Here is a 27,653-nt window from a genome sequence, read left to right as displayed (position 1 = left end):
AATAAAAAATAAATAAATACAATTCAATGACTAAATTTCCTCTGGTTGAAAATGTGCATTTTTGTTCTCTGCCGGTCAATCTGTAATCCAGTTTCCCAGAACAAAACTTAAATAATGCAGTGGCCAGAGATAATGACAGCTCCTGATCCCACAGCGCTCGCTGGGTTTCTGAAGAAGTCATGGTCACGAAGGTGGAGGCTGAACCATTAGTTTAAATTCGTTTTTTAAACACCATTGACTAAATTAAGTTTTCATGATGACTTGTGTAATAATAATCCACGCTCATCTTTCTCCTCGTTTATATCATCAAATTTTAAGCGGCTTGGTTCTGCACCAATGATAGCTGGCTAGCCCCCCTGTGTACCCGCCTCTTTCTCCCCCACACGTCCCCCAACACTACCCAGCCCCCTCACACCGCCACGGCCACACCTTATTTCATGCAATTCATAAATGACAATATAGGCTGCCATTATATAGCTAGTATTATAAAAGGACGTGTATAATTTGGATTTAAGGAGCAGTCCTCAGATTTTGGAAATGAATACTCTTTTTGTCCAGAGACCCAGAGACAGATGAATTCACGGAAACATTTTGCTGTGTGCTGACACTACTGAATTTGATGCAGAGGCAGGAACTGGTCAAAACTGGTCAAATCTTCCTATGATTATTCTAGGATAAACACACACAGACGTGTTTAACTGTCGATATTTGGAACCATCCCTTTAAAGGCAGCACCATATTGTGAGAATCATAACAAGGCTACTAATATAGTGAAGAAGGAAGCAGTATTATCATTTTTAGATTCCAGACAGCTAAAGAAGCTTCTGGAAGGTTTGTTCACTGGTTTGTCTGCATTATCTCTTCATATTACGCATGTAAAGGAAATGCATGCAGCCCAAGTGGAAATCCCCAGTTTGGTTGTTCCGGTGATGTGAGATTACACGTTGAAGAGGCGCACAGCGAGGAATAATTGTCTATGGGAGGCTTCCAGTGGCTCTGACATCTACGCTGAAGTGATTTGGTATTTTGTCATCCTGCCATTTTCTCTCGTCATGGCCAGAAACAACTGTGTCAGATAGCGAGATAAGAGGGCTGAGAGAGAGAGAGAGCAGGACGACGTCTGACAAGTGCTGTCCACTCACGATCCATATCAAAACACACGGGCGGGGGGAGGCGAGAGAGAGACAAACAGTGAACGCAGAGAGTGGAGAGGGAGAGAGAGAGAGAGAGAGGGAGAGAGAGAGAGAGAGAGAGAGAGAGAGAGAGCCAGAGAGAGAGAGAGAGAGAGAGTGAACACAGAGAGTGGAGAGAGAGAGAGAGAGAGAGAGAGAGTGTGAATGCAGAGAGTGGAGAGAGAGAGAGAGAGAGTGAACGCAGAGAGTGGAGGGAGAGATAGACAGAGCCAGAGAGAGAGAGAGAGAGAGAGAGAGAGAGAGAGAGAGAGAGAGAGAGAGAGTGAACACAGAGAGTGGAGAGAGAGAGAGAGAGAGAGTGTGAATGCAGAGAGTGGAGAGAGAGAGAGAGAGAGAGAGTGAACGCAGAGAGTGGAGAGAGAGAGAGAGAGAGAGAGTGAACGCAGAGAGTGGAGAGAGAGAGAGAGAGAGAGAGAGAGTGAACGCAGAGAGTGGAGAGAGAGAGAGAGAGAGAGAGAGAGAGAGAGAGAGAGAGAGAGAGAGAGATAGCGACAGACTAGCATCAACATACACAGAATATGCCTCACTGGAAACTGAGATAAAATCGCTCATTTCAATTAAACAATCTGACATACCAGCACAACTTAAAGAGTGTCAGTGATAGGCTCTATGCAGCTTTACATAAATGTCATATAGCTTTATGTATATTTAAGATTTAATGACAGGAAAGGGTTCCCCATTCCCATAATTATGGACTTGTAATGGACAAGGGACATTTCACGGAGACTAGCTAGAAAAGGCTAACACTGACCACTCCAAAATGCATATGGATCTTAGAGTCCTAAGACTCTCTCATGCTAAACAACCTTCATCAATTTCTTCCTCCATCGAGGAAAGGTGGAACAGGACACGGTTATTGACACTGAGCAACATGAGGGAGGTCAAGTTCAAGGTGCACCGTGCGCGAATCGATACGAGCGGAAGTGCAAGAAAAGGATGAAAAAAAAAGACAAAGAATCTCATCTAATTTGGAAATGCATTCATTCAAGGTAGGGGCGGGCCCTGCTCCAGAGCAGAGTCATGCACGTAAACAAACCACCTATTACTCAAGCGCTGTGCAGGGCGCGTCTTAATAAACGCAGCCGGGCCCGGTGTGTACCCATGCCCCGCAAACTGCACGGACCCGCTTCCAAAACGTGTGGGGAGGGAGCTGTGGTGTTCCGGCAGTTTTTGTGTGACTGTGTGACTGTCATGAATGTGCACCCGAAAAGAAAAGGAGGAGTGGCCCTGTAGTGGCCCGGCCTTTTTCCACACCTTTCTAATGTCTGAAGTTGATAAATAATACTCACATACATGAGCTGAGACAGGCCTGAACTTGAGGGGACATTTCCAGTGAAAAGAATGATGGCGAGAGGAGAAGCTGCTTTCATACTTCGAGGGAAAACGGCAAAAGGCATAATTACCCGTGAAATTCAAACGGCCCTTAACACATTCCAGAGGACTGAGGTGTTCCGTACGGAGGATCCAGACTGGCTGTAGGAGACCAATAAATCTTGAAGTACTCGAAGCATTTGACTGCTAAGTTTGCTTATATAGTTTAATAATTTATACACGTTCACACAACCCTGATGAGGACGAGTGGAAAAATTCTGTTTGTGGACACCCAAGCCAAAGCTGAACGCTGTCACACTCTGGCACCGTGACTACAGCAAGGAATATCTACTCTAACAGCCTGTCTATATGCTGAAAAAGGAAGCTCACGTTTACGCTCCTGCCTCTGGTCTTGGGGCATTTCTTTCTATCCTCTTTCCGGAGTGAAACAAATAATGCTCAATGTCATGGTTGAGGTGTGTGCCTGTGAGAGGCTAAAAAGCATCAAGGCCACTCAATGTAGCATGAAGTCTGTGCCTTCCGGAAGGCTCACGCTCTCAGCCCACTGCAACAGCCACCAGACACACACACACTCCTCTGCTTCAACACACACCAAATGAATCTCCCTCTCACACACACACACACACACACACACACACACACACACACACCTATTCCTGTCCTTGTCTTGAAATACACTACTCCTCTTGGCAAAATGCCCAATGTCAACATACAGTAAAGAATATTGTGTGTGTGTGTGTGTGTGTGTGTGTGTGTGTGTAAAACAGAAAAGGTCATGTAAAGAGATAGAAGGGAAAGGTGGCACATGTCCCGTAAAATGAACAGAGTACATACAGCATACAAGAAGAGAGGACTGCACGCTCCGCCATAGCAATCACAGATGCTCTACTCTTTCTGTTTCTGCAACAGATGAAATTTCCTGGAGAAGAGCAGTGGAAGAGACTCATGGTACTGATGGTGATGTAAAAGTGTTGGAGGCAGTTGTGGAAACACACTGGAGGTATGGAGGGAAGAGGGAGGGAGAGATGAGGGGGAAGTGTGTGTGTGTGTGTGTGTGTGTGTGTGGTGGGGGGGATGGGTAACATGAGGCATGTTGCTCAGACATTGAAAGGCTGATGTTTCAGTCTGCCAAACAACATAATGAGTCGTTGAGGCAGAAAAATATTAGCACCAGGGGAATATTGGGAGCGTGTGTGGGAGCGGGTAATTAGGAGCCAACCTATAGTGGCATGTTCCACCACAGAGGCCCTGACTACAGACTTACCCAGGGAAAGGTAGGAGCTCTGGCCCCAGCCAGCTTCCCACAACAACAGGACTCTTATTAAGACACGCTGTAGTGGATCAAGGTAAAATGTAATGTCAACCGCTAGTGCTAAATCCTGAAGGAAGGCCATAGATAAAAATAATGACTTATTTGTTAACATAATAGTGCAGGAAGCCTAGGAAGTTAAATGGACTGAACACACACACATACACACACCACTTAGCGATAAAGGAGATGTTGTGTTTTCTCATTATGATCCCAGCAGTGATCAATATGTTCAGGCATAAGATTCGTTCTTGCTTTTCACCCAATAATGACACACTGCAGCCACTGATCATGCTGCTGAAAGCGACATTACACTCTAGAACATTACACTCTAGAACATTATACTCTTAGGTGTTACACTCTAGAACATTATACTCTTAGACATTACATTCTGGAACATTATTCTCTTACACATTACACTCTAGAGCATTACAGTCTTACACATTACACACTAGAACATAATACTCTAGAACATTACACACTAGAACATTACACTCTTAGACATTACACAACAGAACATTACACTCTAGAACATTACACTCTTACACATTATACACTAGAGCATTATACTCTTACACATTACACTCTAGGGCATTACACTCTAGAGTATTACACTCTTGGACATTACACTCTAGAGCATTACACTCTAGGACATTGCAGTCTAGAGTATTACACTCTTGGACATTGCAGTCTAGAGTATTGCAATCTAGGACTTTACAGTCTAGAACATTACAATCTTGGACATTATACTCTAGGACATTACACTCTAGAGTATTACACTCTTGGACATTACACTCTAGAGCAATTACACTCTAGGACATTACAGTAGAGTATTACATGCTAGGACATTACACTCTAGGACATTACAGTCTAGAGTATTACATTCTAGAACATTATACTCTAGGGCATTACAGTATAGAGTATCCCCCTTTGGACATTACACTCTAGGACATTACACTCTAGAGTATTACACTCTTCCAGATGAAGTATGACTGAAATGTTGAAGCAGCACATATTTCTACTGCAGCTCTGGGGCATACCTTCATGAGTCTCATTATAATCTTATTCCTAATTCCAATCTATGCCTACGTTTGTGATACACCAAGTCTTAATATGGTTTAAAAGTAAACTTTAATATGGTCTCAGAGAACATGTGTGTTGGAAAAAGCATAAAACTGTAATGCTTTAGCATTTCATCATCTGATCACCATAAACAGGTTGCGAGCCCAACCTCTCTATCTGTGTGTGTATGTGTTGTGTAGGCTCATACTCAGTGAGAGTGATCTGCTGTAAGACTATAGTGTGTGGGCCCAGTCAGTATTTGAACAGATGTGAGTGTGGGTATGAGTATGTGTGAGGGTGTGTATGTATGAGTGTGCACGTCTGTGTGTGAGTTTGTATGTGTGAATGTGCATGAGTGTATGTGTCGGTGTGTATGAGTGTGTGTGTGTGTGTGTGTGTGTGTAGCAGCAGCATGAGCAGGGAGCACCTCTGGGACAGAACCTGTGCAGTAAAAATTAATGAACTCTGAACTCCTCGCTGGGCTGCTTGCTGCGCTGCTCCACCAAATTTCATTTTCAACCTCACAAGTCCAAGACATGCTGGGTGGCTTGTTGCCTCCACCACAATCCATCTTTCTGCTGGGTCCATTTTCATTTCAACCTAATTAAGGGCCTGAAATGAACATTATGCATTAGTTAAAGTGTCGGATCGCACTGCCTATCCTTAGAATGGTTCTTAGGGGGGCAAACCCAGCTGAAGGGTGGAGGGAGAGAGGCAGGAGGGGGGTAGAAGAATTAATTACACATCATTAGGGTACAAGTCATCTCACTGCAAATGTTGAGTTAAATGGAAGAATTAGTTCCTTCGTTGTGTTAAATAGTGAGCGCTGATTTAGTGCAGTCGCCGATTTATTGCACAGAGGTCACGTTAGAAGATGACAAAGCAGGTGTTGAAATCTAAACTCGGAGTGTCTAAACCACATCAATCTATGATCACGCATTTTAGAAACTATACAAGTGTATACTATTGTCATAAACTGCTGCGTGCTGTTCCCCCATACTGTATTCTATATCAGAGGGATTTCATTAGGAGTGACGTCAGAGCTTATTTGAGCTCTGCATTATCTACCAGCCCCTACCAGCGTCATTATCAAACATGAACGCGCCTCCGCGTTGGCTAACTCCGTAATTGGGCCTCTCGGGTGGAGCGGCTTTTGCTTCTTGTCTCGCCGAGGCGGGAAGGCAGCGGGCGGGGGTAGAGGTGGGGGGCAGCATTATCGCGAGGCGGCAGCAGACCGCGGGTGAGTCGGCCGGGGCTCGCGGCACGCACGGCCCCCTTATCGTCGTTCCTCTCCCGCGCCTTTTGAAGGTCTCTCCCGCCACCACTACCTGTAATCGATCTCCGGCCAGGGGAGGCGAGCGCCCGCCCCCACTCCGCCGCACTCGGGCCGGAGGACGGGTCAATCTCCCATGTTGGGATGATTTTGGAAGGGGGGGGGCACCATTGTCCTCTTCAGCGGACTGATTGCTTTTGTGCTTCAATTACTTTATCCCCTCCCCCACTTCAACAACCCCCCCCCCCCCCCCAAAAAAAAAAAAAAAAACCCTGTTTGAAGTATTTTGTCCTGGATTGCATTAGGCAGGCTGAAATTAATCTACCATTACGGAGAAAATTTAAGACCCTAAAGCTTTGAGGGTGGCGGCAATAAAACAGTTTAACTGCTCTGCTGAAAACATGATTGGTTGAAGGCAGCCACAGAGCGTTTTATCATGTGCTAAAGAGCAGAAAGGGAGGACAGAATGCGGAAAGGGAGAGGCAGACAGGACCCCGCACTAGCTGGGAGATAGCTCCCGTAGCTAACGCCTGCAAACCCCGGGGCTCACGGCCCTGTGACACACAGTTTTTTGAAGTGCGGAATATTTAGATCAACTTGCCAAAAAAACATTAGCGGTGGGCTCTTTCCTCGATGCGCAGAGAAACTGAATCTAACAATGCTTTTGCTGGTTACTGATTGTTGCCAAAGTAATGCGTATGAATCCTTACTTCTGAACCAAGTGATGTGTCATACCACAGTGTTTCTGTGATTTATTTCAGGCATTTTCCTGGCCAGCTCTGTGGACAATAAGAGATCCTGGCTGTCTACTGAAAGGCATCTATAAACTGGATGGGGCCCATCGTCCACCTGTGTAGCTGCTCCATAGGTAAGTGCTTGTGCTGTAGCACTCCGGCACCTGAGCTGTAAATGTGTGGTGGGGCTAACGGAGACAGAGGAACACACAGTGCTCCGGGCTGACACAGCCCAGCTGAGTACCCGCCATTAGCTCAGAGCGGGAACTACGCCTACAGGGTCTTTGAGATTTGGAAAGGAACAGGGTCAACCCAGCCACACACTCACACACACACACACACTGTACCCTTGTTAGAGCGGAGAGGGGAATATGTGTGTCAGCAGGCAATGACTGAGAGTGGGGGGAGTTGGGGGGCTGTTGGGAAGCAGGGTATCCCCACGCTCTTCCCAGCTGACTTTGCGGCGTAATGAAGCGACAGAAGCGTGGTTCACGGCGTCCGCAGACGGCTGCGTCTGCCTAATCGCACCGGAGGAAACCCAACTAGTGTCTCTCTGAACAAAGCCCTTCCAGCTGTGGAGAGCAGCAGACGATTTCACTGATCCACTGATCTAATAGGTCAGAATTGGAAAAATATTCGCTCTCTGATCTAGAGGAAGAGATCTGACACTCTGTCTCTGTGTGTGTGTGTGTGTGTGTGAGTGCCAGTAATGGGAGTCCACGGGAAAGGTACAGCCTGTCTAAGATGCACACTCCTTGCTGTTTATTGATTAAAGAGAACACATAAACACGGGTGACACCAACTTCCTGCCGGCTAATTAAAGGGCTTAAATATTCATTCACCATAACAGGGCATTTTATTCTCTGCCCCACAGCACATGCCAGTACAGGCAGAGAGATGTACAAACAGTACACACCATTAAAAGTGGAGGGATGTACAAACAGCACACGCCACTATAGGCGGAGGGATATGCAAACAGCACACGCCACTATAGGCGGAGGGATATGCAAACAGCACACTCCACTATAGGCGGAGGGATATGCAAACAGCACACGCCACTATAGGCGGAGGGATATGCAAACAGCACACGCCACTATAGGCGGAGGGATATGCAAACAGCACACGCCACTATAGGCGGAGGGATATGCAAACAGCACACGCCACTATAGGCGGAGGGATATGCAAACAGCACACTCCACTATAGGCGGAGGGATATGCAAACAGCACACGCCACTATAGGCGGAGGGATATGCAAACAGCACACGGCCACTATAGGCGGAGGGATATGCACTCACTCCTGTGTTCTGCTGAACACCAGGTTCAGATCGGCACTGTTGTTACTGAAAAACTGAGCAGCCTGTTACAAAGAGCAGAAAGAAGATGGAGCTTTGGCATGAGACGCAGTGGCTGTGATTGAAACATGCCTTAGATGTTTCCAGAAGGGCGTTCTCTCTAAAGCTGCGTTTCTCCCCTCTGCCATGGAACAGCAGTGGGGCCAGAGACAGCAGACTGGGATGAACCTGCCATCAGACGGAACAGACCCCTATAAAGCGGTTGGTAATTGCGGTGATCATGTGTTCTGGAAGCAGATGAAACAGATCCCTGAGTCGGAGCAGCTCCACTTTGAATAGAAACGCAAGCATGTTGCTGGATTTGGACCCAAACTGAGGCAATTATTCGATGGTGAGAAAAAAGGGGGTAAAAAACGAAAACCTTAGCCAACCTCTGTGTGATTCTCTGTCATATGACGTCCACGCTGAACTGCGCTGAAGTGGTAGTACAGTGATAGCACGCGTACACACAAACACGCGTACACACAAACACGCGTACACACACACACACACAAACGCAAACACGCGCACACACGCGCACACACACACATACACGCGTACACACAAACATGCGTACACACACTCACACACACACAAACGCAAACACGCGCACACACACACATACACGCGCACCGTACTGTTTGTTCTGGCAGATCTGGAGCCTTGGCTGCCTGTGGATGCGCTTAGTTACATGGACTTTGATAGTGCAGATGGACCACACATGGGAACTTTGAAAAACACAGGGGAAGTTCTGACCCACGTTAACCCTTTTAAAGCTCTGTGTGTCATTCCACAGTGCTAAAAGGCAGTAAAACTACTGCGTTTGAAGTACGTTTCGCCAGTGTAGCAGTTGGGGAAAGACAAACCGCAGTGTTTACTGGGTTCCAGCTCTCACTGAAGCAGTCGGTGCTGCCTTTTGAAGTAAATAAATTCTGCTTATTTCTATGTTTGCACACACCCGCCTGCCTTGTTTGTGCAAGGACCAACAAGTGCAGTGTACACCAGATTTACATTTAAAAGGGGCCCCTGCGTGCAGTAGAAAATAAGTGTTGATTCGGAGGAATATCAGCTGTGAAATCGATTGAGGCTGCATGCAACCAAGCAGGCAGGCAGCGGCCACACATGCACCTCCCCCACCCCCCAGCCTTAACCCCACCCCCCAGCCTTAACCCCACCCCCCAGCCTTAACCCCACCCTCCAGCCAATCCCCCACTGCCTACCCTGCATCCTCTGCCCTGCCCCCCAGGCCCAGCTACAGGCTACTTCAAAAGGCAATTAGTCCGATTTCACATTGCCCAGCAGCTGAATAATTTTGTGCAATTTTCAGCCATGCTGGACTGAGGCCAACTTTACTGGAAAGCGCATAGCCCCCCTCCCCTCCCCCTCCCCTCCTCCCCTCTCCTCCCCTCCCCCTCTCGTGCACTCGTGATAATTTGGAAATCCTGTTGAAACATGGCTGTCCTAATTACACGCGGATCAGCACACACTGTCGCCTTTCCATAGCCTGCTCCCACTGGGTCCTAGTCACCTGTGGCCCCCCCCCCCCCCCACACACACACACCCACACACACACACCCACACACACACCCACACACACACACACACACACACACACACCCACACACACAGAGCCCTCTAGTCCCTCTTACTAATTTCATCTTAGTACAGTGCTGTCAGACATCTCCCCTGTCTGGGAGCTTTTAATCGATTAGCTGAATGTCTCTATAATACATCAGCAGCTGCCAGGCTGAGGGATTCAGCAATGAGACAGTTTAATCACTCTACCTGTGTAGAAGCACAAAACAGCACTCGCTGCATCCTCAGTGCCATGAGGCTCCTCCCCCTCCCTCAGCCTCTGTATCTGGGCTCCTCCCCCTCCCTCAGCCTCTGTATCTGGGCTCCTCCCCCCTCCCTCAGCCTCTGTATCTGGGCTCCTCCCCCCTCCCTCAGCCTCTGTATCTGGGCTCCTCCCCCTCCCTCAGCCTCTGTATCTGGGCTCCTCCCCCTCCCTCAGCCTCTGTATCTGGGCTCCTCCCCCCGCCACCGCCAAGCCACAAAACCATACACACCCCACACATCCCCCCCCACACACACACTCTGACCCCGCCCCCCACACCCCCCCCAGGCCAAACATCCATCCCACACACACCCCGCGACCACACTTCCCACACAATTACACCCCACCATCACACACACCACAAACTCACCACATACACATCACACACATATTCCCCCCCAATCACACAATCCCACTCCATGACCAACAGATACCACACCCCACCACCACAAACACAGCACAGACACACACACACACCGCACACCACTGCTGCTGCTGCAGAATGCAACCAGTCAACAGTACCCAAATTATGTAAATGCCCAAAGTGCCTATTCACAGGGGTTTTGTTTACGGAAATTTGCCTGCGAGATCTATGTTCAGTTTGAGTAATGAAATCCTCGTTTCAGACACCTATTTAACATTCTCATTTAATCACTGCTATTAAGGCACAGTGCTGATGCAGAGTAAGATGCAAATATCATGCAAAATGTTCCAAAGCCTCCTTTCCATGTGTAACGCCTTGGGAGTGAGTTAAACAGGCATTCATTACCAAAAGCCAAATCAAAAAGACCTAATGTAGTAAAACACTGAAGCCTATAGAAAGCCAGGCTGAATTCCATCAGCAGTAACAGGCGCCGGCGCTTAACGGGGCTTGTGGTGGTGAGATGGCCTGTTCCAGCACCTATAAATATGCTCTGGTGTCAGATTTGTCTCCGTGCCTATATATACCTAGCATCAATAATTACAAACTAAAAGGCCTGAATCATTATGGGTGTCTGCCAGTGATGGATACGTATACGGGCTACGAGGGGACCAGAGGAGAAAGAAAACAGACAGTCCACTTTAGAAAGTGTCTACCGAATTGATTTAACAAGTTTAATGTGTGCATCAATGTGGGACTATTACTGGTCGTAAGCCTCAGTGATGCTATTTGTTCGACTGGCAAAATACTGCTCTTTAGAATGAGTGCATTAAGTCTAAAATTGCACAGAAAACCCTATTACAACTTTATTGCTGGTAAATTGGAACCAAACGTTGTCTGTATTTCAATTATTCTGAGTTAGCCGAGAAATAAATCGATTTTGTATAGGCTCAATCACAGAGACAGTGATGAGAAACGGCTTATTACACCCTGGCAACCCAAGACTGCTTCTTTGTTTTTCCCCTCAGCAATTTTCAAGAAATTGTCAATTAAGGACTTTCTCTCTGCTCCCTCTCTAGGCTCGGGGAGTACCCCGTCGACCTGCGCCGGAGACGCTGTCATGCATCTTGTATGGCTGAGCACCATTCTCAATGCTTGTTTGGTTTTAAATTTTAATCTAGCCCAGCGTGTCAACAAAACCTCACCCATCGTGACACGGAGGGTAATCATTATGTGGCTCATCTCCTGTCGGCATGGCGAGCACTCCCCTGATCTCGCGGAGAGTCCCCCCTGGCGTGGAACGTGCATCATCGGCACCCGCCGGGGCTCGGCCGCACCCTGGCGCGAAGGCCGGTGCGCTGCGTATGAGGCATGGCCACTTTAGGAGTGAGGGATCTCCGTTTCCACACGTGTGTCTGATGGTCACGGGGTCGTGGAATTTCAACCCCGGACAAAATGTAATGTGGAAATTAAGATATGAAACATTCATAAGGGTAGGAAAACCCTGCTGAAAGGTGAAATGGAATTCTGCCAACATATAAAACTATAAATCTTATATTACAATATAGAACTCGGAATTGACTTAGTGCTCACTAAAAAGATAAATGCTTAAAAAATAAATGCTTCATAAGTATTGCTTAGGCAGGATTCATATTACACTGCTCCAAAAAAAACTTAAATCACACATAGGATCTTGAACAAAAAATTCATGTTGGAAATCTTTACTGATTGCGCTCTTCGGTGAGAACAAAATGATGTAACAACGTTCAGTAGAAACCAAAACCATCAACCCATCGAGGGCTGGATTCAAAATCACACCGGAAATCAACGTAAACATTTGAAATCACAGGATGATCCTATTTACGTGAATTTCATCACAGCAACCCATAAAGTGGCTCAGTATTGTGCACGACCTCAGCAGAGACGCATCAGTCAGGAAGGACAAAGAGGGATTAACAGTCTGTGGTCACCGCCTGTAAAACAATCCTCTTCTCCAGCGCACCTGTTGTCATTTTCATTTGCACCGAAGCAGGAGAAATTGATTTATAATGGCTTAAGATTCCTAACTGGACAGCTTGATATCCCTGAAGTTTAACGGTCTTATTGTTATACTGTTTCCTTTTTGAGCAGAGTGCAAACATCTCTCCGTTTCTGTAGGAGTCCAATAAAATGTCTATAGTCCACCATTTGAAATTCCATTTGAATTCTAAACATGTAAGCTTTTTGTAGTCAGTTTTATATAAAGTGATGTATCAATTTCTGGCATTTGAAGGTGCGCGCAGGGGCACGCAGGGCTGCTCCACCTGTCTGCCAGGCCTGGTGGGACAGTGGAGGAAGCAGTCACATGGAGCAAATGAGTGAGAGAGAGCCCCATTACCCAGAGCCTCCGGAGGCGGTCCCCTCCCAGCCAGGCCAGACGAAAACCAGCAAACCCTCAGCGGAGTTTAATTAAAGGATCTGCATAATTTGAACGCTGCAAAAAAATAAATAAATAAAAAATAGAGAGAGAGCGAGAGAGAGAGAGAGAGAGAGGGGGGGTGAGAGAGAGAGAGAAAGAGAGAGAGAGAGAAAGAGAGAGAGAAAGAAAAAAAGTTAAAAATCAAATTGATGCCTTGAAGTTGATATCATTTAATGGCATCGGCTCCGGCTTCACCATCGAGCTGCTACAACCCACAGCAGAGGGAGCAGGAAGCCCTGATCCTCTCAGCGTTAAGACAAACGACACTCTCCAAAGCCTCCCCACCCTACTCCCATCCACCTCTCCCTCTCTCTCTCTCTCTCTCTCTCTCTCTCTCTCCCTCTCTCTCTCCTCTCGTCCTTACAATTAAAGCCCCTTGGCTGAGATGCGGCTTCTTCGTTCAGAGATGAGGAGACAACAAATCAGAGAGGGAGAACAGAGTGCCGTTATTAATCAGGGGAACATGTTCTCCCTGACCCGCTCTAAACAATGGCGGTCCGTGGCGCTGGATGCCGCCAGCCTCTCTCGGGCGCACGCAGATCCCTCTGGCACTAATTGGCTCGGCAGGCCAGGCGCCGCCAGACAGTGGTGGACGGGCGGTGCCGCTAACAGCGCTGCACCCACACAGGGGAGGAGACGAAGGGACGGAGCTTTGACTCATTTCCACTGAACTGAGGACTGGGGTTTGTGGTAAAATATGCGAATAGTGAGTAATGATAAATGGTACGAGCCAATCAAACAAATCACAAACACTCTAAGCACACTGGTTTCTTGTATGATAATAAAAGCATTTCTATTTACATGTTTGTTTGTTTGGAGATTGAATAACTTTTTCAGTCTTGGATATTTTAATACCAGGCTGATAGTCTACGGTTAGGCCGATCTTTGTCCAGGAAGCCGGTCTGCAATGACTAGGTGATAACATTGTGTTTCTCTTCCACAGTCTCCAGTGAGTTCAGCAAGGAGGCATTTATACTGTACTCTGTTGTAATACTGAACCAAAGAGAGGAGTGGGTTATTCAGTAGTCTATTTTCAGAGGAAAAGTGTCCTGAGAGTCTCTTACACTAAAGTACCTGGCATCCTAAAGCCAGACTCTTGTCAAATCTATATTTCATTAACAGTTAGAGAGGACTCTGGAATTTACATTAATCAATTTTCACTGGCTCTAACATTTTCCATAGAAAAAGTGAAAATTGTACAATAAGATTGGACCAGAAACTATACACGAATCCTGGCTCATAGGATATTGATAAAGATTGATAAATTAAGTAAATTTCTCAAACACACTGTCAAACTAAGAGTGTAAGTGTTAGAAACGTACAACATGGAGATGTGTGTGCTATTGCAAATTACTTAAAACTGGCAACAAATTCCATCAAACAGAGCCTGCAATTTAGCCTGGGACTTGAAATGCGGGTTCCCATCAAGCGGCTACTCGCGCCGAGAGCTTCTGCAACTCAAAACAACGAATTTCATTTATTATTCATGCATACATATACATTCTCATTAGTGGCTGCCACCATGTGAAGGCAGATAGCGAGGCTGAACACGGGTGGGGCGTGTTGGGGGGGGTCGACTGGGCTGCCTGAACGATGGACTCCTGACAGAGAGCACAATCACCCGTGCGCTCTGCGCTAGCCTGCAACTGGACGGTAGGACTGGACTCCATATTGGCTCTAATGTCAGCCCGACCCTCGGGGCGGCTAGAGCCACAGAACAAAAGAGAGCGTGACGAGAGAGCGACAGACTGAAAGTGAGACAGAGAGAGGGAGAGAGAGAGAGAGAGAGAGAGAAAGAGAGAGAGAGAGGCAGAGAAAGACAGAGAGAGACAGGGAGAGAGAGAGAGAGAGAGAGAGAGAGAGAGAGAGAGAGAGAGAGAGAGAGTGTGCGAGAGAGAGTAGTCTGTGAGAATTCTGGGATGCTGTCTTTGTTATTGGAGCTGTCATGCACGTCTCCGGGTGGAGAGGCAGCCCTCCCTGGCTCCTGTGTGCTGTGTGATGCACGTCTCCGGGTGGAGAGGCAGCCCTCCCTGGCTCCTGTGTGCTGTGTGATGCACGTCTCCGGGTGGAGAGGCAGCCCTCCCTGGCTCCTGTGTGCTGTGTGATGCACGTCTCCGGGTGGAGAGGCAGCCCTCCCTGGCTCCTGTGTGCTGTGTGATGCACGTCTCCGGGTGGAGAGGCAGCCCTCCCTGGCTCCTGTGTGCTGTGTGATGCACGTCTCCGGGTGGAGAGGCAGCCCTCCCTGGCTCCTGTGTGCTGTGTGATGCACGTCTCCGGGTGGAGAGGCAGCCCTCCCTGGCTCCTGTGTGCTGTGTGATGCACGTCTCCGGGTGGAGAGGCAGCCCTCCCTGGCTCCTGTGTGCTGTGTGATGCACGTCTCCGGGTGGAGAGGCAGCCCTCCCTGGCTCCTGTGTGCTGTGTGATGCACGTCTCCGGGTGGAGAGGCAGCCCTCCCTGGCTCCTGTGTGCTGTGTGACGCACGTCTCCGGGTGGAGAGGCAGCCCTCCCTGGCTCCTGTGTGCTGTGTGATGCACGTCTCCGGGTGGAGAGGCAGCCCTCCCTGGCTCCTGTGTGCTGTGTGACGCACGTCTCCGGGTGGAGAGGCAGCCCTCCCTGGCTCCTGTGTGCTGTGTGACGCACGTCTCCGGGTGGAGAGGCAGCCCTCCCTGGCTCCTGTGTGCTGTGTGATGCACGTCTCCGGGTGGAGAGGCAGCCCTCCCTGGCTCCTGTGTGCTGTGTGATGCACGTCTCCGGGTGGAGAGGCAGCCCTCCCTGGCTCCTGTGTGCTGTGTGACGCACGTCTACAGGTGGAGAGGCAGCCCTCCCTGGCTCCTGTGTGCTGTGTGATGCACGTCTCCGGGTGGAGAGGCAGCCCTCCCTGGCTCCTGTGTGCTGTGTGACGCACGTCTCCGGGTGGGGAGCAGCGCTGAGAGGAGTGTGCAGGTGCTGCCCCACAGCCACCACGATCAAACCGCCCTTATTAGAGACAGTAATGAATAAAACGGGCGGCCGAAAACTGTTAGTCATGCGTTGAGATGGCAATAGCTAAACGCTTCACGCATGACTCGGTGGGTGTTTGGAGTGGGTGTGGGCTCCTCTCGACCCCACCGCTCTCCCTGTGGCCCCAGCTCACTACTAAACGCTAAAAATCCATTGGTTTCGATATGAAGCCCTTTGTGACAGCAGGCAAACAGGCTGATTAAGGGGAGTAGGGCTACAGAGGGGCAGAAAATGGTGTGATTAAATTGGATGATTAGGGGAATCATTTGGGTCCTGTTTGTGTGAGTGTGAGTGTGTGAATGTGTGTGTATGTGTGTGTGTGTGTGTGTGTTGGTGTGTACATGTGTTAATGTGTATGTGCGTGGGTGTTAGTGTGTATGTGCGTGTGTGGGCACGCACATGTGTGTGAGTGCGTGTGTATGTACGAGTGTGTTAGTGTGTATATATGTCTGTGTGTGTGTGTGTGTGTGTGTGTGTGTTGGTGTGTGTGCGTGTGTTAATGTGTATGTGCGTGGGTGTTAGTGTGTATGTGCGTGTGTGGGCACGCACGTGTGTGAGTGCGCGTGTATGTACGGGTGTGTTAGTGTGTATATATGTCTGTGTGTGTGTGTGTGTGTGTGTGTGTTGGTGTGTGTGCATGTGTTAATGTGTATGTGCGTGGGTGTTAGTGTGTATGTGCGTGTGTGGGCACGCACATGTGCGAGTGCGTGTGTATGTGTGTGTGTGCGGGCCAAAGTGGCCCATGCAGACTGATGGCGTGCTCTCGGGACAGAGCAGTGCATCACAAAACACAGCAGCAGGCTCAAAAAAAACTGAAGGGCATCCACCATTCCAACTAATGTCCTTAATAATGGAGTTAGTCCAGTCTCTCTCAGTATGAGACAAATGGAGCATTATTGGCTTATAGGCTGTAGTAAATAATTTAGTTTCCAATATTCAGGCTGCTTTGACAGTAAATTAGAATGACATGAAAAGAGCTTGTTGAATAAAGAAAGTATCCAATCAAATTTAATTGGCTTGACTTAAGCAGCAGTAATATGTTTTATAGTTAAACCAACTTGTCTCAGAGCTTTATAACATTGCATGAATCAAAATGTTAAAAATATTCCTTTGATATCCAGCTTTTAAAATGTCCCACTACCAGTATTGTTTCTCGGCCCCTCCCCTGTTTGCAGCCTAATGTACTCTGCGTGTGGGCCTTCCCGGTTTGCCTAGGCCAGGTGCTTTGCCGCTCTGTGCTTTAGCCTCCTTTACGCTAATGACCCAGCATGGCATGTGGGAGGGATCAGCCCACTGTAGTGATTCCAGAGGACCATCCTGGAGGCCTCTGCGCTCATCCTTCACACACGCAGGCACGCACGCACGCACGCACACACAGACACACACGCACACACACACATGCACACACACACCACTGTATTACAGTCAGGATTAATCTTAAACCTAATTGTTTTAGCAGTGTATGGAATATGTGTAATCTGGAACAATACAATTTTCTTCCCTGTGAGAAAGTGAGACTTTTGTAACTAAACTTTGCTGGTCAACTCTTTGGCACAGTAGGTAAGACGAGATCTGCAGCCCATGTGAAGTAAAGGTAGTGATTTGTATCACTTTGTGAAGATATTAGCCACAGCTGACTACAGGTTCAATCACAGAACTGGAAAGAAGGGCCTCCATATTAATTTCAGCTGTCTCTCTGATTTATTTCTCTATTATTGGACCATTTGCAAAAGGACTAATTATAGGCCAGAGTCAGGGAGGAATGGAGGTGACATCCCCACAGACCAGGTCTGACTGGTCAGTGAGAATAAAAGCATTTAGCCATACATCATCATAGCACTTCCATCCGCTCAGAAAGAATGATCATGTTCTTATATTGCCAGACGTTTTACACTTCTGCTGAAAAAAATATCACTTCACTTCACAGGAGACACACACACACACACACACGCGCACACACACACACACACGCACACACACACACACGCACACACACACAGAAGTAGCACCCATAAACATAGCCACAAGCAGACTTCTGGGAAGCGGACGGTGTGCCTCGCCCAGTCCCTGCCAGGCCTGGCTTTGTTGTCTCCATTCAGAGGAGAAACAGGCAATTAAAAGCACAGTCGCACACAAGTGTTCTGTCCAATCATCTCAAACAGCTAGCTGCGTTTAGACGTCCCAGAGAAAAACCCGCACAATGAAAGGTCTAATTTAATAAGAAAATTATAGGCTTTTCCCTTCATACCACAGTGGTGTGTCCCTGTTTTCCATTTAATGGAAATCTATTCATGAGCAAAGTATGTACACTGTTCACTGTTATTAAAACACATTGTTCGACAACAATGCTTCCTCAAGCTGTTTCTGCCAACCCCCACATAAAAGAGGAGGTGTACAAGTAATTGTTTCCATGGCAATTACTACTTTCTTTGGTGTGCATTCTAAAATAAAGAAAATAACACAAACATGCCCACAGCCTCCTCGCAGCCAAAAGCAATTTCCTCTTCTAAATTTAGTTATGCGAAGCCTATGGGCATCATCAGCATTTAGTAATTAGTTTTATAATTACTGCTGTTTTGCTCACTGTCATTCAATTTCTCTTACACCACGACTAGGGACTGAAACGTCTCATACTCACAGCTGGGCAAATTACCATCCGTTCATACAGTGAGAAATATCAGAGAAGACTTACATTTTTTTTTTTATTTTTTTTTTTTACCCAAGATGCTTTGCATGCTGCAACACCTCTGAGCTTGCCATTTCCCAGGTCCAGGACGCACGGCGGGGACAGAGGCTCCCTCGGTGTTGTGAGGGTCTATTGTGATGCAAACACCATTAATTCCCTCATTACCATTAACAATGAGCGTGTCAGAGTGGGCGGAGTGCAGGAGCGCTTTAATCAGCGCCCTCCTCTTGGCTGGCCCGCGCCGCGGCTCCGGCCCCCTTCAGACGGAGGGCTCCGGGAGCGGAGCGCCACGGCCCCGTCACTTTGTGCTGCGGTCAAAAGCTTTCGCCAGCTTGCCCTGCTGGCTGCGTTTGATATGCTGATATGTCGCGGGTCTCGGGACGTGGCGTGGTGGCGTGCGCGCACGCGTGCTCCTCCGGCTCGGTGCCGAGCGGGAGGGCCGCGGGGTGGAGGAGCAGCGGAGGAGGGCGGATGTTTCATTAAGGTCCCTTTGGAGTTTATTGACGAAATTCTGCTAATTGGTAACAGCGTTTGGCAGCTCTTCCCTGGTCCCTGCCGATGCACGGTGGAAAGACCTAAAGTTTTTGGATTGTAAAAAGAAAAATAATTGCGTTCAAACTTTTAGAGGTACTTGACGATGCAGCGCGCGGAGATATAGGGCAGCAGGGTGGTGTTTCCTTCACCGTGTCCTAAACAGATGTGGTGGAAAGCACGGCGTTCCAGATCAAACCCCGATAAGCAATAAGCACACAGGCCTCTTCCGTTCGGCTAATAAAGACAGATGCTTCCGCTCCTTCCACACCACATGCACATCCAGCTGGGCAGAGCAGAGCCCCTGCTGAGCAGATCCCCACTGCGGTGACAGCGGAACAGAATGACCACGCAGGATGGAGCATTTTATCACTGAACACATCGACAGTGTGTACATGGACACCAGGAGTCCATTCACCCCCATTATATCAAACTGAACCCACAGGCGTAAGACACGTGACTGGCAGAGGTTTGCAGCATATGGTTTTTAAAGAGACAGAGAAAGGAAGAGTGTGTGTGTGCATGAGTCTGTGGGTGTCTGGGTATGTGTTAATATGTGTGAGTACGAATGTGAGCGCGTGTGAGTGTGAGAGAATACGGCGTGTGTGTGTCTGTGTGTGAGTGTGTGTGTGTGTGTGTGTGTGTGGGCCTGGTGAAGTGTGGCATTTTGGTGACTGCTCTCTGCTCTGCATGCATAAGTAATGAATGCACAGGTGGTAGAGCAGGTCAGGAGGGCCTCGGCTGCATCCGAGCCGCCGAAAGGTCACGCTTGTTTGTGCAGTGTCCTTCAACAGACGTGAGACGCCTCAGACAGAGACTAGCAAATTTCGGTTAAAACGCTTCGGAAAAAAAAAAAATAGTTGATGGGTCAATTACGGTAAAGGTCAACGGGTGTGAAGAGGGGGGCCATTCACTCGCAGGAGTTATGATAACAAATCAACACTTGAGAAGTGGAGGTCAAATTCTTTTAGTTCAGATGCCAGTAATATCAGGAGCTTTTATTATAGATAAGGGGGCCTGCCGCCTCTGCTGTGTCGCCCGTGTTCTGTGCTGGAGGAGCCGGCGTCGTTTTAATGATGTTTGGCCTCTCCGAGCTCCGGCAGCAGCCCGACGCCGGCGCCTACCCCTGCTCCGGCCGCGCAGAAATCGGAATATGGAAGCATGTTGGTTTTTCCTTAAGCAAAGAGCTCTTCCTGCAGAGCAGAGAGATCTTCCGAGCACAGCTGCGCCCAGATTTCCCTAAAGGTTACAATCATCAGTTATTATGTAGAAACGCCTTACAAGGAGTCAGCTTGGGTTTTTTTCCTGCGTGAATCTGGTGTAATAACAGCGGTAGGGACACTGATGCAGGCTCGCCGTGGAAAGTCACGGGCAAATTGAATGAAGGACTGGACTGCCAAATGAACTGGGGGGATGAGGCAGGAGGGGTTGGAGCAGGCTTCCAGGCATCAGAAACAATATCATTTTCCTGCGGCTCACCTTGTCTCGTGTGCTGACAATCCAGAGGAGAAATGGGCCTCGCTCTCTACGCCGCTGCCCCTGATGCAATAACACACCATATGCCTGTTTTAGCATGCTCCGCCGCCTGGCCCCGCGACAGCCGCGCGCCCATCAAAAACACGCCCCGGCACTTTCATCCTAAAACAATCCGGCGGCAGCCGGAGAGGGAAAACTCCGCGGCGCTTTAGGTCAAGGCCGCGCACGCTCGCTCCGATCGGAGAATAAACACAGATTCATGGGCTTGGAGGGACTGCCAGCGCTCTGAGTATCCATTAACTCCAGAGACGCGGCCAGCACAACGGCAATCGATAGCAGCCTCGGCTCGGGACGCGCTGCAAATAAAATGGGCGCTGCTCCGGATTCAGTTCAGAGTGCTGCTGTCAATGAGATGGAAGGACGTAGAGTGAGTCTCCCCCCTCCTACAGCATTCCACCTCACCTTGCTGAGGATTCATTAAACCACACGTAGTCCGGGTAGTTAATACCTCCCGGCCCCCTCGGTTTCTTCCTGACTCGGGAGTGTGGGCCGTGCGCTCCCTCGCCGCGCGGAACGCAGCAGCCTGGCAAAGTGTCCGGGCTGCTCTACGCCGAACGGTTCTGTATATACGTTTGCTCGTTAAAATGCATGCGGCTCTTCAAAGTGCGACGGCAGTGATGCCATCTGTCGTGTGCTGGCCGGGATACACAGAGTGCTGGCTCTGCAGGCGCCTGCAGCCGTCCCGCTTGCTGCGGACCTGCGGCTACTCGCTGGGTTGCGTTCGTGGGATATGCCAGAAATGAATATCATGCACTGACACATATTAAATTAAGTCTCACACCAGAACATCCGAAACGCTTCACAAATGCGACTCCAGACAGAGAGATCCGTAAAATACACACAAAATGTGAAACGAAAACACAGTCCACTAACACCCCAAGAAAAGCACTACCTGTTCTTTGTTTTTTTGGAAAGTTCCATATAACATGGCCACATCGTGTATCACCTATCAATTAAGATTTGTTGACTAGCAACACCTATAACTCATACAGTCATTACTGTCCAGAAGAGAATCCATAGTTACTGTTAAATCTATAGACTGTTTCACAGACGTACTGCTCTCTACTAATTAGCCTTCCATGAGGCTCCACGGACTGTCTCTCCCATTCCCTCAAAGCTGCTCTCTCTCTCTCTGCCGTCTCACGGCCTCACAGCTGGCCGGCTGGAAACTATGCTTTCCTTTTGTTCCATATTCTTCTCTGATTCTAGGTGCTACGAACAATGCGGGATTATTCAAAGTTACTCTATAGCTGATAAGAAGCCATTCCAATAGCAAAACCATTTGAATAAAACAGAATAGAAGAGAACCGGGAGGTTTTCTGTGTGGCCTCTGACCTTTGACTGAGGTGTTAGGTGGTGGGCCTTCAATCCGCAGGTTCCATGGTGGGTCGCCCTGGTTGGCGAAGTCCCTCATCTTCAGGTAGCTGATGGTGAGGCGGATAATGGAGGCCTTGTCCAGCTGGCTGGTAATGGCTCCTGGCAGGGGCAGCATCTTAGCCAGCTCGTAGAACTCAAAGTTCTCCTTTCCCCGGCGGGAGCGCGCTGCGTCACGTGACTTCTCCTTCCTCAGAGCCTGCAACCTGAGGAAGAGGAGCACAGCTTAGGAGCACGGATGCAGCAGTTAACCGCCAGCGGGACGTTTTGCGTGGTTCTTTCTTACCCGAATCGAAGAACGATCGTTGGTTACATTAGCAAAGCTAAGCAGTGGCATACAGAAGGAAATTGCTTCCTGCAGCCTTCACTCCTTCTCAGCACTTTTCGCATGTGCCTTGTAATCTTTTTAAAATGCACTGATCGCCACAAACCTCCTCAGGTGTACAGTACTGGCAAGCCAATGACACAGCTCATCGGCGAGAGACTTTATAGTTACTGTATATCTGTCCTTGACTCTTTATCGTCGACTGTTTAAAAACAACAGCGCTAAAGTTCCAGCCGCACTAACTTTGTTCTGGTCTGCATGGAGGCCTCAGCTCAATTGTTTCAGTCACTAGAATCCAGAAGTGGGTCGAAGTTTTGCTTAACTCAAGCCCGGGATCCCCAGCGAGGAATGAATCTCACGTGAATGAATCTCACGCCGCCACCTTTTACCAGACGCCCAGCTGGCAGGCCAGTGATCCTCTTCACTGGCGAATGCGTTTAGTGGGGAAGGAGAACACTGAGCCGATATGTTTTGGCTCTCAGGGTCTGCCTCGATATCATACCCAAAACACGCAGCATAACAAGCGTGTGAGGCTTTGTAGTGGGCTATCACTGCTACTGCAACATGCACCTCAAGGCTTATTCAGAGATCTCATACAAGGTATGGAATCGCTCCCAATTTCATGAGCACTGTGTCCTTAAGAAACTATGCTTCAAGTTTTTTTTCAGTATCGACACCTTGTCTAAAAGCTAAACTGTGCTTTCATTGGAACACACGAAAAATCCGTGGAAACCCCCCCCCCCACCCCGATCTGAGTCAAGACCTTTTTATGGGAGAGGCACATGAATCTCTGCCGTTTAAAGAGCACGTGACTACACGCGACCTGAGACGCTCCACTAATGACGTAAGGTACAGGGCGCAGCGTTTGGTTTAGAGGTTTGTGAGGTTTGACTGGCATGATTTATGTGATTTTCAATCAAACAACCCGGAACAGCCAGTTCCACACTTCCAAAAAATGGGACTGCCCACTTTCAGTGGCGTTCATCATCTCCAGACGTTCTGAATTAAGTCAGTAATAAATCAGCCCCAGATCCCTGGCACTCCCCACCGGCCAACGCTTCCATTAATTTTTTACCACCACAAATGCAAAGTCGGTTAGAGCAAATGCTGAAAGATGAGGAAGCAAAAGAACATCACGCAGGAAGATGAAGAATGACTGCTGTTGGAGAAAAATCATCTAATAGCATTTGTCTGTATATCTGTAATCTCAGTAACTAACAAAGCACAACACAAAACAGATCTGAAATGGAGCTCTCATATCCAATATAAACACACATGTGCACATGCCCCCCCCCCCACACACACACATCCACACACACATCCACACCCACACCCACACACACACACAGTGCAGCCTACTCTGCCTCTTTTGGAAACTGGGCTCTATATTGAGTATGCAAATAAAGTCCTTAGAAGCGGCCTTGAATTCTCCCGCTCCTCTCTGCCCTTTGGCCATTCATTCACAATGTATGCAATTTCCAGTGAAAACTCACCAAGCAGCATTTCGTGCACCTTCACGAGACTGCCGAAACCTGCCTGTGCCTAATGCTACACACACCATCGTCCAGATCAATTTATGTTGCTTTTCATAAGCATAAAAATGCGTAATAGGATGATTTTACCACCAAATATAGACACACACACACACACTATGGTCCTACAGCCCACTGGCAGATTGCTATTCTCCATCTTCTGGGCCGCAGCGGCACAAGAAGAAAAACACCATTTGATGGTCTGCTGCTCAGGCCGTATATAAAGCTAGTTGTAATGGTTGTTTGGAGGCAAAGTGCAACAGAGCAGCAGAATTTCATTTGTTCCGCAAACTTGGAAAGCATTATGTTGGCCTGCCAAATATTTCTGGAAGTGTCGGGGGTTATGTGACCTTCACCCTGGCGACATATTTATCACGTTCTATGAGAGTAAAAGCAACAAACATGAAACAAAATCATGGCGATATACACAAGCTGCCATCCAATGACTTTTTAAGTACCTTTCAGAGTGAAAGGACGAGGTAGCGCTGAGCTGAAGGTGTGATGCTGCTCAAGGTTTAAGGACGAGGTAGCGCTGAGCTGAAGGTGTGATACTGCTCAGGGTTTAAGGACGAGGTAGCGCTGAGCTGAAGGTGTGATACTGCTCAGGGTTTAAGGAGGAGGTAGCGCTGAGCTGAAGGTGTGATGCTGCTCAGGGTTTAAGGAGGAGGTAGCGCTGAGCTGAAGGTGTGATGCTGCTCAGGGTTTAAGGAGGAGGTAGCGCTGAGCTGAAGGTGTGATGCTGCTCAGGGTTTAAGGAGGAGGTAGCGCTGAGCTGAAGGTGTGATACTGCTCAGGGTTTAAGGAGGAGGTAGCGCTGAGCTGAAGGTGTGATGCTGCTCAGGGTTTAAGGAGGAGGTAGCGCTGAGCTGAAGGTGTGCTGCTGCTCAGGGTTTAAGGAGGAGGTAGCGCTGAGCTGAAGGTGTGATGCTGCTCAGGGTTTAAGGAGGAGGTAGCGCTGAGCTGAAGGTGTGATGCTGCTCAGGGTTTAAGGAGGAGGTAGCGCTGAGCTGAAGGTGTGCTGCTGCTCAGGGTTTAAGGAGGAGGTAGCGCTGAGCTGAAGGTGTGATACTGCTCAGGGTTTAAGGAGGAGGTAGCGCTGAGCTGAAGGTGTGATACTGCTCAGGGTTTAAGGAGGAGGTAGCGCTGAGCTGAAGGTGTGATGCTGCTCAGGGTTTAAGGAGGAGGTAGCGCTGAGCTGAAGGTGTGATGCTGCTCAGGGTTTAAGGAGGAGGTAGCGCTGAGCTGAAGGTGTGATACTGCTCAGGGTTTAAGGAGGAGGTAGCGCTGAGCTGAAGGTGTGATGCTGCTCAGGGTTTAAGGATGAGGTAGCGCTGAGCTGAAGGTGTGATGCTGCTCAGGGTTTAAAGATGAGGTAGCGCTGAGCTGAAGGTGTGATGCTGCTCAGGGTTTAAGGAGGAGGTAGCGCTGAGCTGAAGGTGTGATACTGCTCAGGGTTTAAGGAGGAGGTAGCGCTGAGCTGAAGGTGTGATACTGCTCAGGCTCAGTCTGTCAAAACCTTCTGACACCACATCACTCTCAATCTACAGTGATTACAGTGATTTATAGTGATTACACTTTAATGTTTTCCCATAGAAACATTGTCATTTTGGTGGGAAACATCAAACTGCCAATTCTGAGTCAACGCCTCCTTGTATCAGACAGGCTTTGAGAGACACAGCTCTGGGTTAGATATACACTCACTGACCAGTTGATTAAAACACACACGCCTTGCACACACACTCAAGGATCACTTCACTAGGTGCACCTGTCTAACATCCGGTCCACGTATCTTGCACACTTAATAAGTTGAACTGAAATGTTATATATTGGACAACAGATCTTGGCTGCCATAGTTGGTTTCACAGGACATGTATTGCTGAGTGATTAGTAACTGAAGTCGAGACTTTAATATATGAAGAGCCAAACCAATAAGGAATATTCCTTTCAAATGTAGGATGAGCTCTCTTTAAACAGAAAGCAGAATGTTTAGTTTCAGAAGGACTTTTGGATCACTAGTATTAAAGTGCAATTTTCCTGAAAGCACCGAAACGCCACTGAGGAAATGAAGACTAGCAACAACCACACACATGGCCTTTATTAGGGAGTTAATGCACGATATTTCCTCTTGTTTCAGACAGAAAGATGCAGCCAGCTGAACACGGCAGAGGTCAGTGTCTCATGAAACATTTTCTGATTAAATATCAAAGGGAACAGCAGGGTGTCTCAACATGTGTTATGTAAACAGCTAATATTTGAGTGATTCGCCTAGCACACGACCATCTTGCCCTGTTTACCAAATGAGCTCCTCATGCCAGCACATTCCATCTCTAAGAAAGGGGGAAAACAATACCAAGCACTTTAAACTTGTGCAACTGATCATCTAAGATTGCTGTAATTACCTTCATCATTGTCGAAAAGGCAGCCAGACAAGAAATGTCACTTCAGATTATCCTCCTGCCTCCTGAAGCAACAGATGACACCAGTGATCAGAGACTAAATGCCAAAACCAATCAATTCCTTTTGTGAATTTTCGCCTTGCTGCAGTAACAAAGGCCATAGTCTACGTTCTTCTCCTAATTAAACCAAATGTTGTATCTATGGTAACCTCATTAATGTACTCATCCACTTAGTTACACCTATATCATGTGAGTGGTCATCACCGAGAAGGATTATGAAGGAAAATATTATTGAGCAGAATGTCCCAAAATATTATAGTGCGTAAAATGTTGTGATATTGGAAGTGGACAGTGTTGCTGAGAAAAATGCTCTGGAATGTGAAATATTCCACACAACAGAGACTTGCAAGATGCAGAGTCTACTTAAAACAAACAGAATGTGTAAAACAGAAAAAATAACTTAAACAAATGTCATTTATTCCAGCTGAAATCACTGAGCCTACATGTGGTTAGCTGCACTGGTGAAACTATACGGTAAACAGCTGTAACAATGGAAATCAAAACAGTACCACAGGCGTTGCCAGTGGCGATGGTTAAAGAAGCAGGTGTTCAGATGTCCACTGCTGCTAAAGAGCAAGACTACTCGTGACATGCACTAGTTCCCTACAAGGTCTGTGTGTGCACTCCTCTATCAATCAGTAAAGTGGATCTGCCTGTGCTGTAGATATGCGCTGGCCTCATTAGAGCTGTCATTCCAATGCTTGTCCGCGGTGACTTTGATATCTCGAGAACTGTGTGTGTGTACGCGTGTTTGTGTGTGTATATGTGTGTATGCATGTGTATATATGCATGTGTGTCTGTGTGTGAGTATATGCGTTTGTGTGTACGCGTGTGTCTGCGCGTGTTTGCGTGTGTGCGCTTGTGTGTGTTTGCGTCCATGTGTTCAAGTGTGCCTGTGTGTGCGCTTGTGTGTGGGTGTGTGTGTGTGTGTGTGTGTGTGTGTGTGTGTGTGGAGAGTCAATGACAGGGGCCATGCAGGAGATCTATAGCAGTGTCATTTGCACACAGCATCAACCTCACTAATACCCTGATGTAAAGCTGACTGCTATTAGCAGGTAAGCATTAGCACTGCTTCACACACGCTCTGTACTGCTATACACACAGAACCCACTACAGGAATCGTGGAAAATCCCAGTGATGTCACATCAGAGCCATACATTCAGATTACAACCCACCGCGGCTCGGCTCTGAGAAACCGCGGGATTGTCAGCTCTCGGTCAAACGCAAGGGCGCACGCTTGCTCGTTCCGCAGTGACTCATGCATGCGCAAGGGAAAAAAAACAAAAAACACGCATATCAGCAGGTGACTCCTTTGGCGTGCCT

General features: G+C 48.1%; 1 protein-coding gene and 1 long non-coding RNA gene across 5 annotated transcripts in view; one reads left to right on the top strand and one right to left on the bottom strand.

Annotated features, from left to right (window-relative positions):
- The window catches only part of LOC113579355 (neuronal PAS domain-containing protein 3), a 219,504-nt gene that overhangs the window by 116,892 nt on the left and 74,959 nt on the right, over window positions 1–27,653 (bottom strand). For all 4 annotated transcript variants that reach the window (XM_027013213.2, XM_027013212.2, XM_027013214.2 and 1 more), the window contains one exon: window positions 21,979–22,223. In XM_027013213.2, coding sequence (XP_026869014.2) covers window positions 21,979–22,223 — 245 coding nt within the window. The remainder of the gene's footprint in view (window positions 1–21,978; window positions 22,224–27,653) is intronic.
- LOC118242328 lies at window positions 6,657–12,776 on the top strand. Its single transcript, XR_004776770.1, has 3 exons — window positions 6,657–6,786; window positions 6,931–7,037; window positions 11,512–12,776. It is a non-coding gene; the product is annotated as an uncharacterized LOC118242328 (long non-coding RNA).

The sequence above is a fragment of the Electrophorus electricus genome, chromosome 13, assembly GCF_013358815.1.
Source record: "Electrophorus electricus isolate fEleEle1 chromosome 13, fEleEle1.pri, whole genome shotgun sequence".
NCBI lineage: Eukaryota > Metazoa > Chordata > Actinopteri > Gymnotiformes > Gymnotidae > Electrophorus > Electrophorus electricus.
Note: the sequence above shows the minus strand (reverse complement) of the source record. Positions and strands in the feature narration are given on the sequence as shown.